Below are 14,362 nucleotides of genomic sequence, written 5' to 3' on the forward strand. Positions count from 1 at the left end.
ATAACGCCCAGAACTGTCAGAAAATCGAACTGTAGGGAAGTCCGACAACCAAGGATTTAAAGAAGCCACATTCATCCAGACGGGTAGGAGGGGCAGAGGCGCAGAGACAAGTTGGAGAGGCGATGGGATGTGGTGTGGCATGGCAGCAGCGGAAAGTTGATGACAGATATCTGGGTTTTTTAACATTCAACAAGTCTTTCTCTTCTTCCTTACCTTTAGCTCTATTCCTCAGAGTCCACCCCTTTTAATATTTCTTTTGTATTTTTCCAAAAGTTGTTATGCTTATACAAATACATATGTATCTGTGTGTTTATCAGAGAAGGAAAACTCTGACTCCAAAAAACCTCCGCTGCCTTGCGGCATACCTCTTCAGGGGAAAGGCTAAGGGAGTAAACCCTGACAGAAAATCCGGAGCCGGAGTCCCTAAGGCGGTTTGACGTTGTAGTCAACACCGGCAACTCCTGCGGCGCACCTGAAGCCAAGCTGTATTGACTCCGTCTTTCCCTTGGACCCTTCAGCTGCGAAGAGAGGGGGGGTCTGCTGCATGGGCAACAGCAGACCCTCCATATCACCCTGCCCAGGCTCTGTAGCTTCAGCGTCATCGCAAGATGTCGACTCAACACGGGAGGAGACAGATACGATGTCAATCCCGAGTCGGACTGCACAGCCATTCTCGGCGGTGCAGATAGACTCTTAAGAAGCTACACCATCGACGACGACGATGTGTGTTTATACAATCTTTCTGTATTTATATGTGTATATTTATCACATTGTAGATTTTTTTAACTTACATCTTTAAAATATTATTATATTATCACTTATAAATATTCTTTATTTTTTAATGCCTGTGTTGTATTCTCATTATAAGAAATTTACCTTATTATTCATTTTTTGGTAGACATATAAATCCTGTGAAGTTTGTTATTACAAAGAATGCTGCAGTAAGCATCTTTGTGTCATTGTGTATTTTTGCAAGTATACCCATAGGACAAATTCCAAACAGGGACTCACTATGTCAAATGTTAATATATATTTAAAAATTGGTGGATATTGCCAGATTTTCTTCAAAAGAGGGTATACCAATGCATATGCCCAGCAACAGAGTATAAGAATGCTTCTTATTCTACAATCTTGCCAATATTAGATTTTATTATTAATTTTATTATATATATATATTTATTTATTTTTAGAGGTTGGGGGTGGGGGAGAAAGAGAGGGAGAGAAGCACTGATGTGAGAGAGAAATATCAATTGGTTGCCTTTTGTACATACCCTGACCGGGGACTGAACCCATAACCCAGGCATGTGCCCTGACTGGATATCGAACTGGTGACCTTTTGGTTTGCAGGATGATGCCCAACCAACCGAGTCACACTGGTCAAGGTAACATTGGATTTTAGTTTTATCAAATATAAATAATTTTGCCAATCTTCGCAGGTTATCCAGTCTTTTTTCCCTGGAGCACTAAAAAGCTAACCTAAAACACCTCAGGAAAATAGCAGTTATTCATTTTTTAAATACTTACAGAGAGACTCCTAGTGTCTTCAGCTACCTTCTGAAAACCCTTTGCAATATTTATTTGAGTCTACACTGTTGGTCAAAGTTTCCTCTTATCATCAGTCTTTGAGGGATAGTGTTTAATGGTAGTGTAGCATTTTAAGGGAAAAACTTATAAATATTGATGATTTGATTGGTAGTCTGAATAAAGAGGAGGAATTATTAAAGAGTAAATGTTTACTTACTACATATTGTGATTTGGATATATTTTAAATAAATTCAACACGTGGCCATTAGCTGTAGCCCAAGAAGGAATTCAGACTTCTGGAAAATATTTCAGAATGACAGCTCCGAGTAGTTTAAATATTTTCCCCTGGTTACTTGGATAACAAACAGCAATAGGATCTTAAGAAATTCAAGTGAGTGCTGAGTTAAGCTGGATTGGTGAAGGTGTAAAGTTCTCTTCTATAAATTGTATTAGTTTAACTGTAATATATTGCTACTTTGGTGGGAACTCAGTGTTGGAGAATTAGCTTTAAAATGAAAGCTCTGTGGTATTAGTTTCTGATTTTAACTTGTTCAGATCTGTGTAAAACAGTTTCTAGCTACAATAGCAATACCCATAATAGAAAATAGAGTTAAGCATTTGAATTGAATATTCTTTTGTTCATTGTCAGTTTAAAAATATGAAGTCCTTTTATATTTTGCAGTTAGATCACATTAAACCTGAATTTGTTTTTGCTTTATTTTTCAATGGTCATATGACAAAAAACAAATTAGTATACAAATAATATATTCATATTTTATTGCAGGTTTTCACATATATTGCTTAACACTTACTGAACACTTGTTTAAAATGAGTATGTAAAATTTGACTTTAGCATGTCCTTAACTATCTCTAATTTTTAAAAATGCATATTAATGTCTACTGAAAGGGCATCAAATCTAAGGCCTCAACAGATGGACAAATCCCCTTACAACATTCCCATCAAGTTGCTCCTTGTATTTCCCATGCACAGCTTCTGTGAGGCACGCTCTCAGGAAGTAACCTGTTCCACTTTTGAGAAGCCATAGCAGAATGTTCTTTCCAGTATCAGCCCAAAATATTCCTCCCCATGACTTCTTCCCAATGATCCTAATGCTTCTCACACTAAACAAATTTATTCCTTCTGCCCCATACAGCCTTTCAGATGTTGAAGGAGCATTAATTTGTTAACCATCCCCTTCACATGTGCAAAGTCTTGTATTGGGCATTGTTCAGGGTACAGAACAAATGAAATTTGAATCCTGCCTTCAACAAGCTCCTAATCAAATAGTAGAGGTTTTTTAAAGCCATAAATAATTATAATATGTACTACAAACATGAATGTCAAAGAGAAATACTGCGAAAGTATAGTAAGAGCTCAGAAAATGGGAAGATTAATTGAATCTATGGAAGGGATCAAGAAATCAGGAAAAGCTTCATAAGTGTTAGCTTAAGTGGGCCTTGAAAATGGGCATTTTCACTGAGGAAAGGGCAGTGAAGCAGAGTCTAGTGGTTAAGAGTTTGGGCTCCAGAAATACACTGCCTGGGTTTGAATCCTAGCTTTGCCACTCTCTAGCTTGGTGACTTTGAGCAAGTTACCTTGTGCCTCTATTTTCCCCTTTTATAAACTATAAAAATAGATATGAGAATTAAATGCATTTATACATGAAAAATGCTGAGAACCGTATTTAGCACTTAACATTTAGTAAGTGTTTCTGTTGTTACTATTGAGAAAATAGCAAAGACAGAGTGTGTAGAGGTGAGAAGGAATTAAACCTGTCTTGGTAAAAGCAAATATTCCAATTTAGTTTAAACGTGCTTCCTCTTTCTACATCTCCACCCCCAAAACCCAACTAGGTATAAATGTTAGCACAGAACCTGGCATGTGGTGGGTATTTAATAAATCTTCACTCCTGCATTCTTTTCCCCTTTCCCTTTTTCTTCCCTCATAGTTCTGGTTTGCACTTTGCCTAAGACAGTTACATTCTCCCTTGCATTATAATTATTTGTGTTATTACATTATCTGTGTCTTGTATGCTTTCTGAGAGTAATGGTTATCTTGTGTATCATAGCCCTGTTTCCCAAATCTGGCTGTGCATGAGAAGCTCTTGGTGGAACTTTAAAAATATATAGATTGTTAGGATCAACCAGACTTAGAAATCAGAATTTCCAAGGGTAGTCTCAAGGGCAGGAAGATATATATTCAAAAGCTACAGGAAATTCTTTTTTTTTTTTTAAGTATATTTTATTTATTATGCTGTTACAGTTGCCCTGCCAGATAGATAGTTCAAGAAAAGCTATTTCTAGTGATAACTCTTACTATGGGCAAGGCCCCTAATTTAAATTCTTTAAGGGAGAAGTCAAAGTTTTTCATGAGCCTGTAGAGTTTTGATTGCCTTCAGCTTAAAATAATCCACATGCCAGAGTAGCACATTTTGGGGAGGCCTGTTCTGAACCCCTACACTTGATTACATCCATTTAATGGTTTTCAAGGCATTTTTAAGGCTCTTAATAATTTTGTATATTGCTTACCGAAAAAGTTGTACTGATTTGAACTTTAATCTACGTGGAGGTGGCCATCTTGCCATAGGCTTCCCCAGAATGATTAGTCTCATTTTTAAACATCCTTACCAATTTGATTGGTTAAAATGGTATTGTTCTGTTTGGTTTGATCAAGGTGAGGTTGACTATTTTCTCAGGTATTTGTGAATGATGTATATTTATTCCTTTGTGAAGAAAACTGGCAGTATTTTCTCACTCGTGTCATAAGACCAGTTTGAATACTTTTTTTGACTTACATATTTATTAACTGTTCAAACTTTATACCTGGGAGATTTCTAGTAAAACTGATTGTCTCAGAGTTTGGATATATTAGTAAAATCATTCACTTTGATCTTCCTAATTAATATTCAAAATGTTCACAATTCAAAAAGTTATTACAGAGTGTGGAGTTCCGTATTTTAAAGGTGTTTAAGATATATATTCTGTAAATATATAGTTGCTGTTTGGAAATGAGAAGTGGCATTTAAATTTCTTGAGGTTGGGGCTTATATAGGACACTGTCAGGTACTCAGGGATCCGAAGTTTTGACTGGGGTGTGGGTGGAAGAACAGAGCTTGCAAGTAAACCAGTGAAGCTCTGCCTCCAGGAGGAGGAAACCAGTCTGTCCCGATAGAACATTCTTACCTCAGCTATCCTCCAATAGCTGGTCTCGTAGAAAGATAAAGATAAACAAATGTTAATCAGGAGACTTGGGTTCTAATGTCAGCTCTGGAATTAGCATGCTGTGTGCTCAGTCACAAATTACTTAATCTTAGTTTCTCAGTGCTTGCATGGTTAAGTTCTTCTCAGCTCTAAAAATCTTTGATTTTATTATTCAGGGGACAAAAATTATTCTTGTGAATCCAGAGCTATAATTGTGAATAGTTATATATAGGTTTGGAAAACAATTCATTCTTGTTGTGAACTATTTGGGGAAAATAATAGGAAAATTCCCCATACCAGCTAAATTTTTTAGGGAACATGAACTCCTAAAATCCTAGATTATTTTCTTCAGATACATAAAAATGGTAAAATTAGTTAAATTATTTTTATGCTGTTTGCCTTGGCCATGGAACTGTTGAGTGTTTTCACTTTCAAACTGGCCAGAGAACGACAGGTTGGATAGAGTGCAGAGAATGTCGTAAGCCTGCATATTGTCTAAATACAAAGATTACTTAAGAAAACTTGGTGCAACACCATTAATACTTTTATATAAGTTGTTTAAGCAAACATTGTCTTAGCTTAAGTAAGTGCTTTAATTAAAAGTCACAATTGGACGTTAGCTACCCTTGCCTGGCTTAAGAAAATTAGCTCTCCGTGCTTTTCTAAAGCAACAGACTCGACTGCTCTGTGTTCGATTTGTTAGGTCTGGCTCAGTGCGCGGAGCTCTGCTGGCAGCTGCGCGGGGAAGCCGGAAAAAGACAAGTTCCTGGTGCAAAGGTCGCCCTGCAGCACAATTTAGGCCTTGGAGGAGCCGCAGTGGTCACAATCTACAAGATGGGTTTTCCCGAAGCTGCCAGGTAAGTGTCATTCTGGGTTTTGTCTGACAGTGAATCTTTCTGACTTTTCACCGCTTATGACGTTTTACATGTAAAAAGTCCTGATTTTCCTGTCTTAGCACTCAAAGAACAAGTATCTCATTACATTGCTTTAATAGCATAGCTTGAAAACTTTAAAACTGGCCATTAGCTTTCAACTTAACCAGCCTCAGGAAAATTTCATTCAAAAAGGAAGCAGCATAGCCAAAAGAGAGCGCTGAACTGGAAAGCCGGAGCTGGCTGGGTACTTGTCTCAGCCCCGCCAGCCTGAGGGATTTCGGTTTGGGCAAGTCATTTTTTGGTTTCCTTTCCCACAGTTTGCTTTTTCCCCATAGCTTCCCAGGCTGCTGAGGTTCTTCGGAACTCTGCCAAGTTTACTTCTTAATCGTGCCCTCACTGCTGCTAGAATCTTTTTGTTTCTCTTGCTGATTTTCTTCCTGTCCTTGTTAAATGCCTGTGCTCCTCCTCCAAGCAGTTTTTTTCCCCAAGACTTGCAGGATTCCCTCCTCACTTGCTCTTCTCTCTGGGAAGTACTCTTTCCTACCGGAAAAGTCCGTCTTCCTTTCCAAGGCCCAGCTTTCCTCTTTGCATGCTTTTTCTTTCCAACCACCTTCTGTAACTGTTGCAAAAACGAAGTATACCCTCTTCCTTTGGAATCTTTCCATCTTTGCCTTTCCACTGACTCCCTTTTCCTCTTTCAGCAAACGTGTTCAGGTCTTTCGTATTCTAAAAGTCTGTTTTTCTCCTTGCCTTAATTGTTCTTTTTCATGATGAGCCTTTTCTATTGCGCCACCTTTGTTTTTCCATGCTGAAACATCTTGCAATCTAGTTTCTGATCTCATCACTGAGGTCAGGTAAGGCCACCAATGACCTGATTATGAAATTGTGACATGTCCTTGTCTTTATTTTTCATACTTATTCTTGTTAATCCTGCTGTAGCTTTCAACACTAATTGACTCCTTTTTATTCTCCTGAAATTCTTGGTAATTATTTATTCACACTTTGGTTCCACGAGGATATGCAACACACTTTATTATTCTGATGTTTTGCAAGTTCTTGAGTGTATTCTCTCTGTCCTTGCACTCTTCTTTCTCTGCCTGGAATACCATTTCTGTTGTGAAAATTCTTTCTTTTAAGGCCCGTTTCAGGTACCATCTCCCTGGAAATATCCACAGCACTCTGTACCTCTTGGGTCCCCATCCAGTTTTGATTTAGTTGCAGTATATCTATTTTTTAATCCCCTTTAATATACGAGTTCCTTGAGGCCTGAGACTGTGACTGACTTCTCCCCACCCTTCTGAGGATCTCTCATAGTGGGTAAATGTTTATTGAATTAAATTAAATAAAAAGATGTTAAGGGGTTGAATTCTAAGTTTCCTCCTAAATCTGATTCATTGGTTCTGCTCTGTCTGTTGGAATTGCATCCGGTCCATATTTGGAGTTGAAAACGCTCAGTGAAAGCCAAAGTATAAAGAGGTACCACAGTGAGAATATTAGTGTAGCTATTGAATTTGCTTAAAATAGAAGCTTATGAATTTGGGGCAGTAAATTATATTTTAAACATGGAATTCTCATAGTTCTTTTATTTTCAGGAAACCAAATAATTGAGATATAGAATTATTCATAGTAACCAGGGTTGATATTTCTGGGAAGGCAGAAATTTAAAATTAAACCCAGATAATATATTAATGACAAAAATTGGTTTGAAATATTTAAAGATATTGATAGTTTTAGGGATAAAAACATAGAACCCACTCCAGAGGCCAAAATTGGGAAAATAGTTCTAACTCTGATGGTGCAAATATAGTTTTAAAATGAGGTTGTAGCTTGGTTTTAAACAAAATAACCTTAAGGTACCCATTGCACATGGTCTGATTAGCTTAGTTTCTCATTTAGCTAATTTTGATGGAGCAAGTGCTACATGCTTAGGGCCACTCCAAGTGTGGTCCTCTGAGTATGTGGGGAAGGCAGACATACTCGTACTTTTTTTTTTCTTTCAAAATGCTGTGGAAGCCCGGAGGAAGAAATAATGTTGAAAGTAAATTTGAACCAAATATTGGACTAGTATTGCCCCCAGAAGGATGAAGGAAGGGCATTTCAGGCTGTACAGAGATTTGAAAATAGGTAGATGTGAAAGTAAAAGAAGGTGTAATGAGTGGCTGTGCTATGTGTGTAGAGAATAGATTCTTTTGTGTGTACTCGGGTAGAGGGTCAGAGTCAGCAGTGTGGAGGTAACCACAGATGGGATGATGATTTTGAAATGATTCAAATGCTGTGTTCAGGAGTTTGGGACTTATCCTACAGCATATAAGTATTAGCAGAAGATCATGTGATTATATTGTGCTTTAGATAGATCAGTCTGGCATTGTTTTGAGTTGCATGGTAGAGAGACCAGAGGCCAGGGATCCTTAGGAGGCAGTTGCAGTAGTGTGAATAAAAAATGTTTAGTGCTGTGACAGGACCCATGAAAATGACGTGGAGAGGTCATATTTAAGAACTATGACCAACATAGAGAAGGAAAAAAAGAAAAAGAACCATGACCAGTTGCATTTAATTTATAATTAAACTCTTCGTTAATTTATACCAATTTTGAATATGTATATCGACTGTATTCATTACATCCTATTTGTTTTATGTAAGTGGGGGGCTTTTATGATACAGAGGATATACTTGCATTCTGTGATCTGTTAAATGAAACTTATTTTTAAAACCCAACTTTGTTTTGTTTTGTTTTTTCCATTTTTAAATTAAGGTATAATTTACATATAGTAGAAGTCACCCTTTTTAGTGCACAGTTCAGCAAATTTTGACAGACATATACAGTCGTATCACTACCACCATAATCAAGATTCAGAACAGTTTTATTATCTCCCCAGAAGTCCTTGTTCACCTTAGTAGCCAGCCTTTCTCCTTACATGGCAGCCTCTGGCCACAACTGATCTGTTTTCTGCCCAAATAGTTTCCCCTTTTCATAATGTCATGTGAATAGAATCAAAAGGCTTTTCTTTCACTTAACATATTATACTTGAGATTCATCCATGTTATTGTGTGTATCATTAAATTGTTTCTTTTTATCATTGAGTGATATTCCAGCATGTGAATGTACCACTATTTGTCCATTCCTTGTTTGAGGCATATTTGGATGGTTCTCTTTATTTTTTAGTGGAAAATTATTTAATTAACATGGAAGTTTAATTGAATAGGTAAAAAGCTTAAGTAATATAAGAAGTTAAAAGTTAGAAGTAAAATGTGTATCCATGTAATGATTACAACTATATGTGTGCTCATAAACAAGGACTTAGAAGAGCAATATGAGAAAAATGAATATAGGAAACTTGTTGGAATGGTGGGATTGTAGGTGATGGGCTTTTTCTTTTTCTAAATATCTGTTTTAACTAGAACCCTTTATTGGACATAACTTCATACAGGAAAAATTATAAGAATAATACAAGGAACTCCCATATACCTTGTATTTAGATTCACCAGTTGTTTATATTTTGCCCTACTTGCTTTATCATTTTTCCTATACATGTACGTATAGATATATGCATATTTTTATGAAATAATTTGAGAGGAAATTGGAGACATTATGCTCCTTTATTTGTAAATACTTCAGTGCTCATTTCTAAAAACAAGGAATTCTAATACTTCAGTATAGTTAACAAAATCAGGAAATTTAACATTTATACAATATTGTTACCTAATCCAAAGAACATATTCAGAGTTTGTCAGTTGTCCCAATAATATCTTTATAAAAGATACCATAATCTTTCCTTTTATCCTCCTTGTCCAGAGTCCATTCCAGGTTTCTGAATGCATTTATCTGTCCTGTCTCTTCAGTTTCCTTTAATCTGAAACAATTCCCCAGCCGTTCTTTATAATTCTTGAGCTTGATTTTTTTCAAAGACTAAGTACGTTCTTTTAAGAGTACAGTGTTCCTCAGTTTGCAGTTATCTGATATTTCCTCATCATTAGGTACAGGTTATACATTTTTTGCAGGAATACCACTGAAGTTGTGTCCTTCTTAGCATATCATAGCTGGAGGCACATGATAGTGGTTGTTCCAAATTGGTGATTTTTCACTTTCATCACTTGGTTAAGGTGGTGTCTGAAAAGTTACTATATTTAGAAAAAATTTTTAAGTAATTTGTGTTGAGATGCTTGAGATTATATAAATATCCTATTCCTCCTCAAACTTTTATCCCTCCGCATTCATTTTAGCATCCATTGATGATTTTTTTAAAAATGTTATTTATTTTTAGAGAGAGGGAAAGGGCGGGAGAAAGGGAGAGAAACATCAATGTGTGGTTGCCTCTCGCGTGCTCCCAACTGGGGACCTGACCCACAACCCAGGCATGTGCCCTGACTGGGAATCGAACTGGCGACCCTTTGGGTCACAGGCCGGCACTCAAACCGCTGAGCCACACCAGCCGGGGCCCATTGATAATTTTTTTCTCATGTCATTATTCCTTATATTTATTAAGTGGCATTCTTCTGTAAGGAGGAGTTTCTCTTCTCCAACATTTTAACATTTATCTCTGTATTTATCTGTTTATCTGTTGATAAATATATCAGGATGAACTCATGAATTCTTATTTCATTCAGTGGATTATAATTTGTTATCACATCTTTTGATCCTTGAAATGTCCCTGCTTTGGCCAGTGGGATTTCCTTCTAGCTGACTCATATTGTCTCATGATTCCTTTTAGTACTTACTTTCTAGCTCAAGAAGGTATTCCAGGTTCATCCTGTACTTTCTATGCCCCAGCTCTAGATCAGCCATTTCTGCAAAGATCCCTGGTTTCTTTTAGTGGAAAATGGCATTTTGAAACCACCGTATAGCTGCTGGCTGAGTGCTTGTTTTTATTACTTGTAGGTCTTCTCAGGGGACACAGTGGATACACACACACAAACACACAATTTCATTTTAAAAGAGATATTTAAGTACTACATGTAAAAGTCTTACGTGATTTATATCTGTTTCCATAGTAGTGTAGTAATAGTTAATTAACAATTGAATAACTTATAAAACTACTTAAATGTCACCTGTTTGCAGTATGTTTTTAAATTTTTTATAGACCGGAATTATGAGAAGGGCAGTGTTGCTCAGTGAAAAGAGCACGCCATCAAATTTCCTTTACATTCCCTGCTTTGGGCATTTAACGCAACCTTTTCCTCAGTTAGGAAAGAGTGAAAATATTTACTTCAGAGATTAGAAAACACATCAAAAAGACCTGCCAGGACCTGGCTGGGTAGCTCAGTTGATTAGAGCATCATCCCAATAACACTATGGTTGTGGGTTCAATCCCCAGTCAGGGCACATACAAGAATCAACCAATGAATGCATAAGTGAGTGGAATAGCAGGTCAATGTTTCTCTCTCCCTCTCTTTCTCTAAAAAAAAAAAAGAAACCTCCCACACATTGGAATTGCTCAGTTAAATGTTGACTTCTGATCTCCCTGTGCATTTTCCTTTTTTCTTTCCTATTTCTCTAGTTTTTGTCACTGGTCAAATGGTTGAAAATGGTTTTATTATTAAATTATGAACATCACCTAGGGGTTTGGAAAAATGAACTTCAATTTTTATGTTGGAATGGGGAAGATACCTAACTCATTGAAGCCCACTGTTTGGCCCTTTGGAAAGGATTTCTGTTTGTGATGGAATCATGTGCCTGCTCTGAGGTCAAGGGGAGTTGCTCATTGCAAATGGACCTTACTCCCTAGACCTTATGTGCATTGCACAATCACCTATAATTAGAACGAACTGATTACTGGTAAATGCGAAATTTAGAGATGGAGATGTAATTGAAATACAGGATTCTATATTCCTTCTAAACACTAAGAATAATAGCAACCACTTAAAATTTATTTTTTAACATCTTTATCGAGACATAGTTCATATCCCACACAGTTCATCCATTCTAAGTATACATTCGCTGATTTTTAATATATCACAGAGTTGTGCAATCGTCACCACAATCAATTTTTGAACATTTTCATCACCCCAGAAAGAACCCGTTACCCACTAGCAGTCATTCCCCAGCTCCTGTCCTTGCAGGCTTCGACAGCCACTAATCTACTTTCTGTCTCTAAGGATTTGCCTATTCTGGACATTTCAGATAAATGAAATCATACAGTATGTGGCCTTTTGTGACTACTACTTTCATTTAGCGTAATGTATTTGAAGTTAATTCATGTTATAAGAATGAATGTAGTGCAGGCACACCTCAGAGATACTGAGGGTTTGGTTCCAGACCTCCACATAAGGTGAGTATCACAATAGAGCAAGCATAGAATATTCTGGTTTCTCAATGCATATAAAAGTTATGTTTACACTATACTGTAGTATAGTAAGTGTGTAATATCATTATATCTAAAAATATACATATCTCAATTAAAAATACTTTTCTGTTAAAAAATGCTGCCATTTGAGCCTTCAGTAAGTTGTAATCTATTTTTGCTAGAGTGAGGTGTTGCCTCCGTGTTGATGGCTCTGACTGATCAGGTTGGTGGTTGCTGACGATTGGTGGCTGTGGCAATTTCTTAAAGTAAGACAGCAATGAAGTTTGCCACATAGATTGACTCTTCCTCTGACAAACTATTTCTCTGTAGTATGTGATGCTGTTTGATGACGTTTTCACCACAGCAGAGCTTCTTTCAAAATTGGAGTCAGTTCTCTCAAACCCTGCCATTGCTTTATCAGTTAAGCACATGAAATACTCTATATCCTTTCTTGTCATTTCAGCAGTCTTCACAGCATTTTGACCAGGAGCAGATTTCATATCAAGAAACCACTTTCTTTGCTCATCCGTAAGAAGCAACTCCTCATGTATTAAAGTTTTATCATGAGATTGCAGTATCTCAGTCACAAGCTTCAGGTTCCACTTCTAACTCTAGGTCTCTTGCTTTTTCACCACATCAGTTACTTCCTCCACGGAACTCTTGAACCCCTCACTGTCATCCATGAGGGGTGGAATGAACTTCTTCCAAATTCCTGCCAATGTAGATATTTTGTCCTGTTTCCATGAATCACAGATGTCCTTAATGGCATCAAGAATGTTGAATCCTTTCCAGAGGGTTTTCAGTTTCCTTTGCTCAGATCCATGAAAGGAATTACTATGCCAGCTATAGCCTTACAAAATGTGAGGTCTGTCCAGAAAGTATCCCACCATGTGCTATGAAAAAGACATTTATCAAACAAGATACAAAATACAAGAAACATTGTACATAGGACAATGGCACCTTAGTCCCCTTCAAAGTAGGCACCTTGGGACCTCACACAGTTCTGTTCCAGTGTTCAAAACACTGCAAAATCCTTTGTTGGAATTGTGGTTTGAATCAAGTCATTAGCAACTGCAGCACAGTGTTTCTTCTGCTATGGGACACAGTAGTTTTTGGAATCCCCAGGTCAGCTTCTAGTTCTCGCACTGTCCGTCACCGATCTTTGTTGATTGCAGCCCATACACGTTCAACATTCTCAGGTGTTCTGCTTGCTGCAGGCCTGCCAGGATGTGAATCACTTTCAACAGATTCTTGGCCATCTTTGAAGCATTTGTGCCACACTTCTATTTGCGCTGCACTTGTTGCATCGTCTTCAAAAGCCTTCTCAATCATCCAAATAGTTTCTGCAGAGGAATGTTCAAGCTTAACGCAAAATTTGATGCAGATTCTTCTCTACTCATTCAGTCATTTTGCATGCTAGGGCCACACAGTACACATGCTCACTCAACAGTATCTACCGCCCTCACTGACTAATACAGTGAAGTTGTCGTTGTTACACATGTGCATTCCAGTCTGCTCTCCTTGGCTGCCAGGTTACATCACTATCACTTAAACCATTCTCATTATCTTAACAATGGCTGGACTTTTCTGGATAGACCTCGTATATCTTAAATAATAAGGCTTGAAAGTCAAAATTGCTTCTTTATTCATGGGCTACAGAGTGGATGTTGTGTTAATGAAAACATTAATCTTATTGTACATCTCTATCAGAGTTCTTGGGTGACCAGGTGTATTGTTAATGAGCAGTAATATTCTGAAAGGAATTTTTTTTCTGAGCAGTATGTCTCAATTGTGGGCTTAAAATAGTCAGTAAACCATGTTGTAAACAGATGTGCTGCCATCCTGACTTTGTTGTTCCATTTATAGAGCACAGGCAGAGCAGATGTAGCATAATTCTTTAGGGCCCTAGGGTTTTTGGAATGATAAATGAGCACTGGCTTCAACTTAAAGTCACCAGCTGCATTAGCCCCTAAGAGGAGAGTCAGCCTGTCCTCTGAAGCCAGGTGTTGACTTCTCTTGCTATGAAGGCCCTAGATGGCATCTTCTTACAATACAAGGCTGTTTTGTGTACATGGAAAATCTGTTTAGTGCAGCCACCTTCATTAATTATCTTAGCTTGATATTCTGGATAACTTGCTGCAGCTCCTATATTAGTACTTGCTGCTTCACTTTGCACAATTATGTTATAGAGGTGGCTTCTTTCTTTAAACCTCATGAACCAACTTCTGCTAATTTACAATTTTTCTTCTGCAGCTTTCTCACCTCTCTCAGCATTCAAAAAATTGAAGGGTTGGGGCCTTGCTCTGGATTAGGCTTTGGCTTAAGGGAATATTGTAGCTGGTTTGATATTTTATCCAGACCATTAAAACTTTCTCCATATCAGCAATAAGGCTATTTTGCTTTCTTATCATTTCTTATCTTGTTCACTGGAGTAGCACCTTTAATTTCCTTCAAGAACTTTTCGTTTGCATTCACAGCTTG

General features: G+C 37.4%; 1 protein-coding gene across 3 annotated transcripts in view; it reads left to right on the forward strand.

Moving 5' to 3' along the window:
• Window positions 1-14,362, forward strand: part of SCP2 (sterol carrier protein 2) — a 92,936-nt gene that overhangs the window by 51,074 nt on the left and 27,500 nt on the right. For all 3 annotated transcript variants that reach the window (XM_090269480.1, XM_090269483.1, XM_090269481.1), the window contains exon 12: window positions 5,429-5,582. In XM_090269480.1, the coding sequence (XP_090125606.1) occupies window positions 5,429-5,582 (154 nt within the window). The remainder of the gene's footprint in view (window positions 1-5,428; window positions 5,583-14,362) is intronic.

The sequence above is a fragment of the Furipterus horrens genome, unplaced genomic scaffold (assembly GCF_987537825.1).
Source record: "Furipterus horrens unplaced genomic scaffold, mFurHor1.1.pri manual_scaffold_3, whole genome shotgun sequence".
Taxonomy (NCBI): domain Eukaryota; kingdom Metazoa; phylum Chordata; class Mammalia; order Chiroptera; family Furipteridae; genus Furipterus; species Furipterus horrens.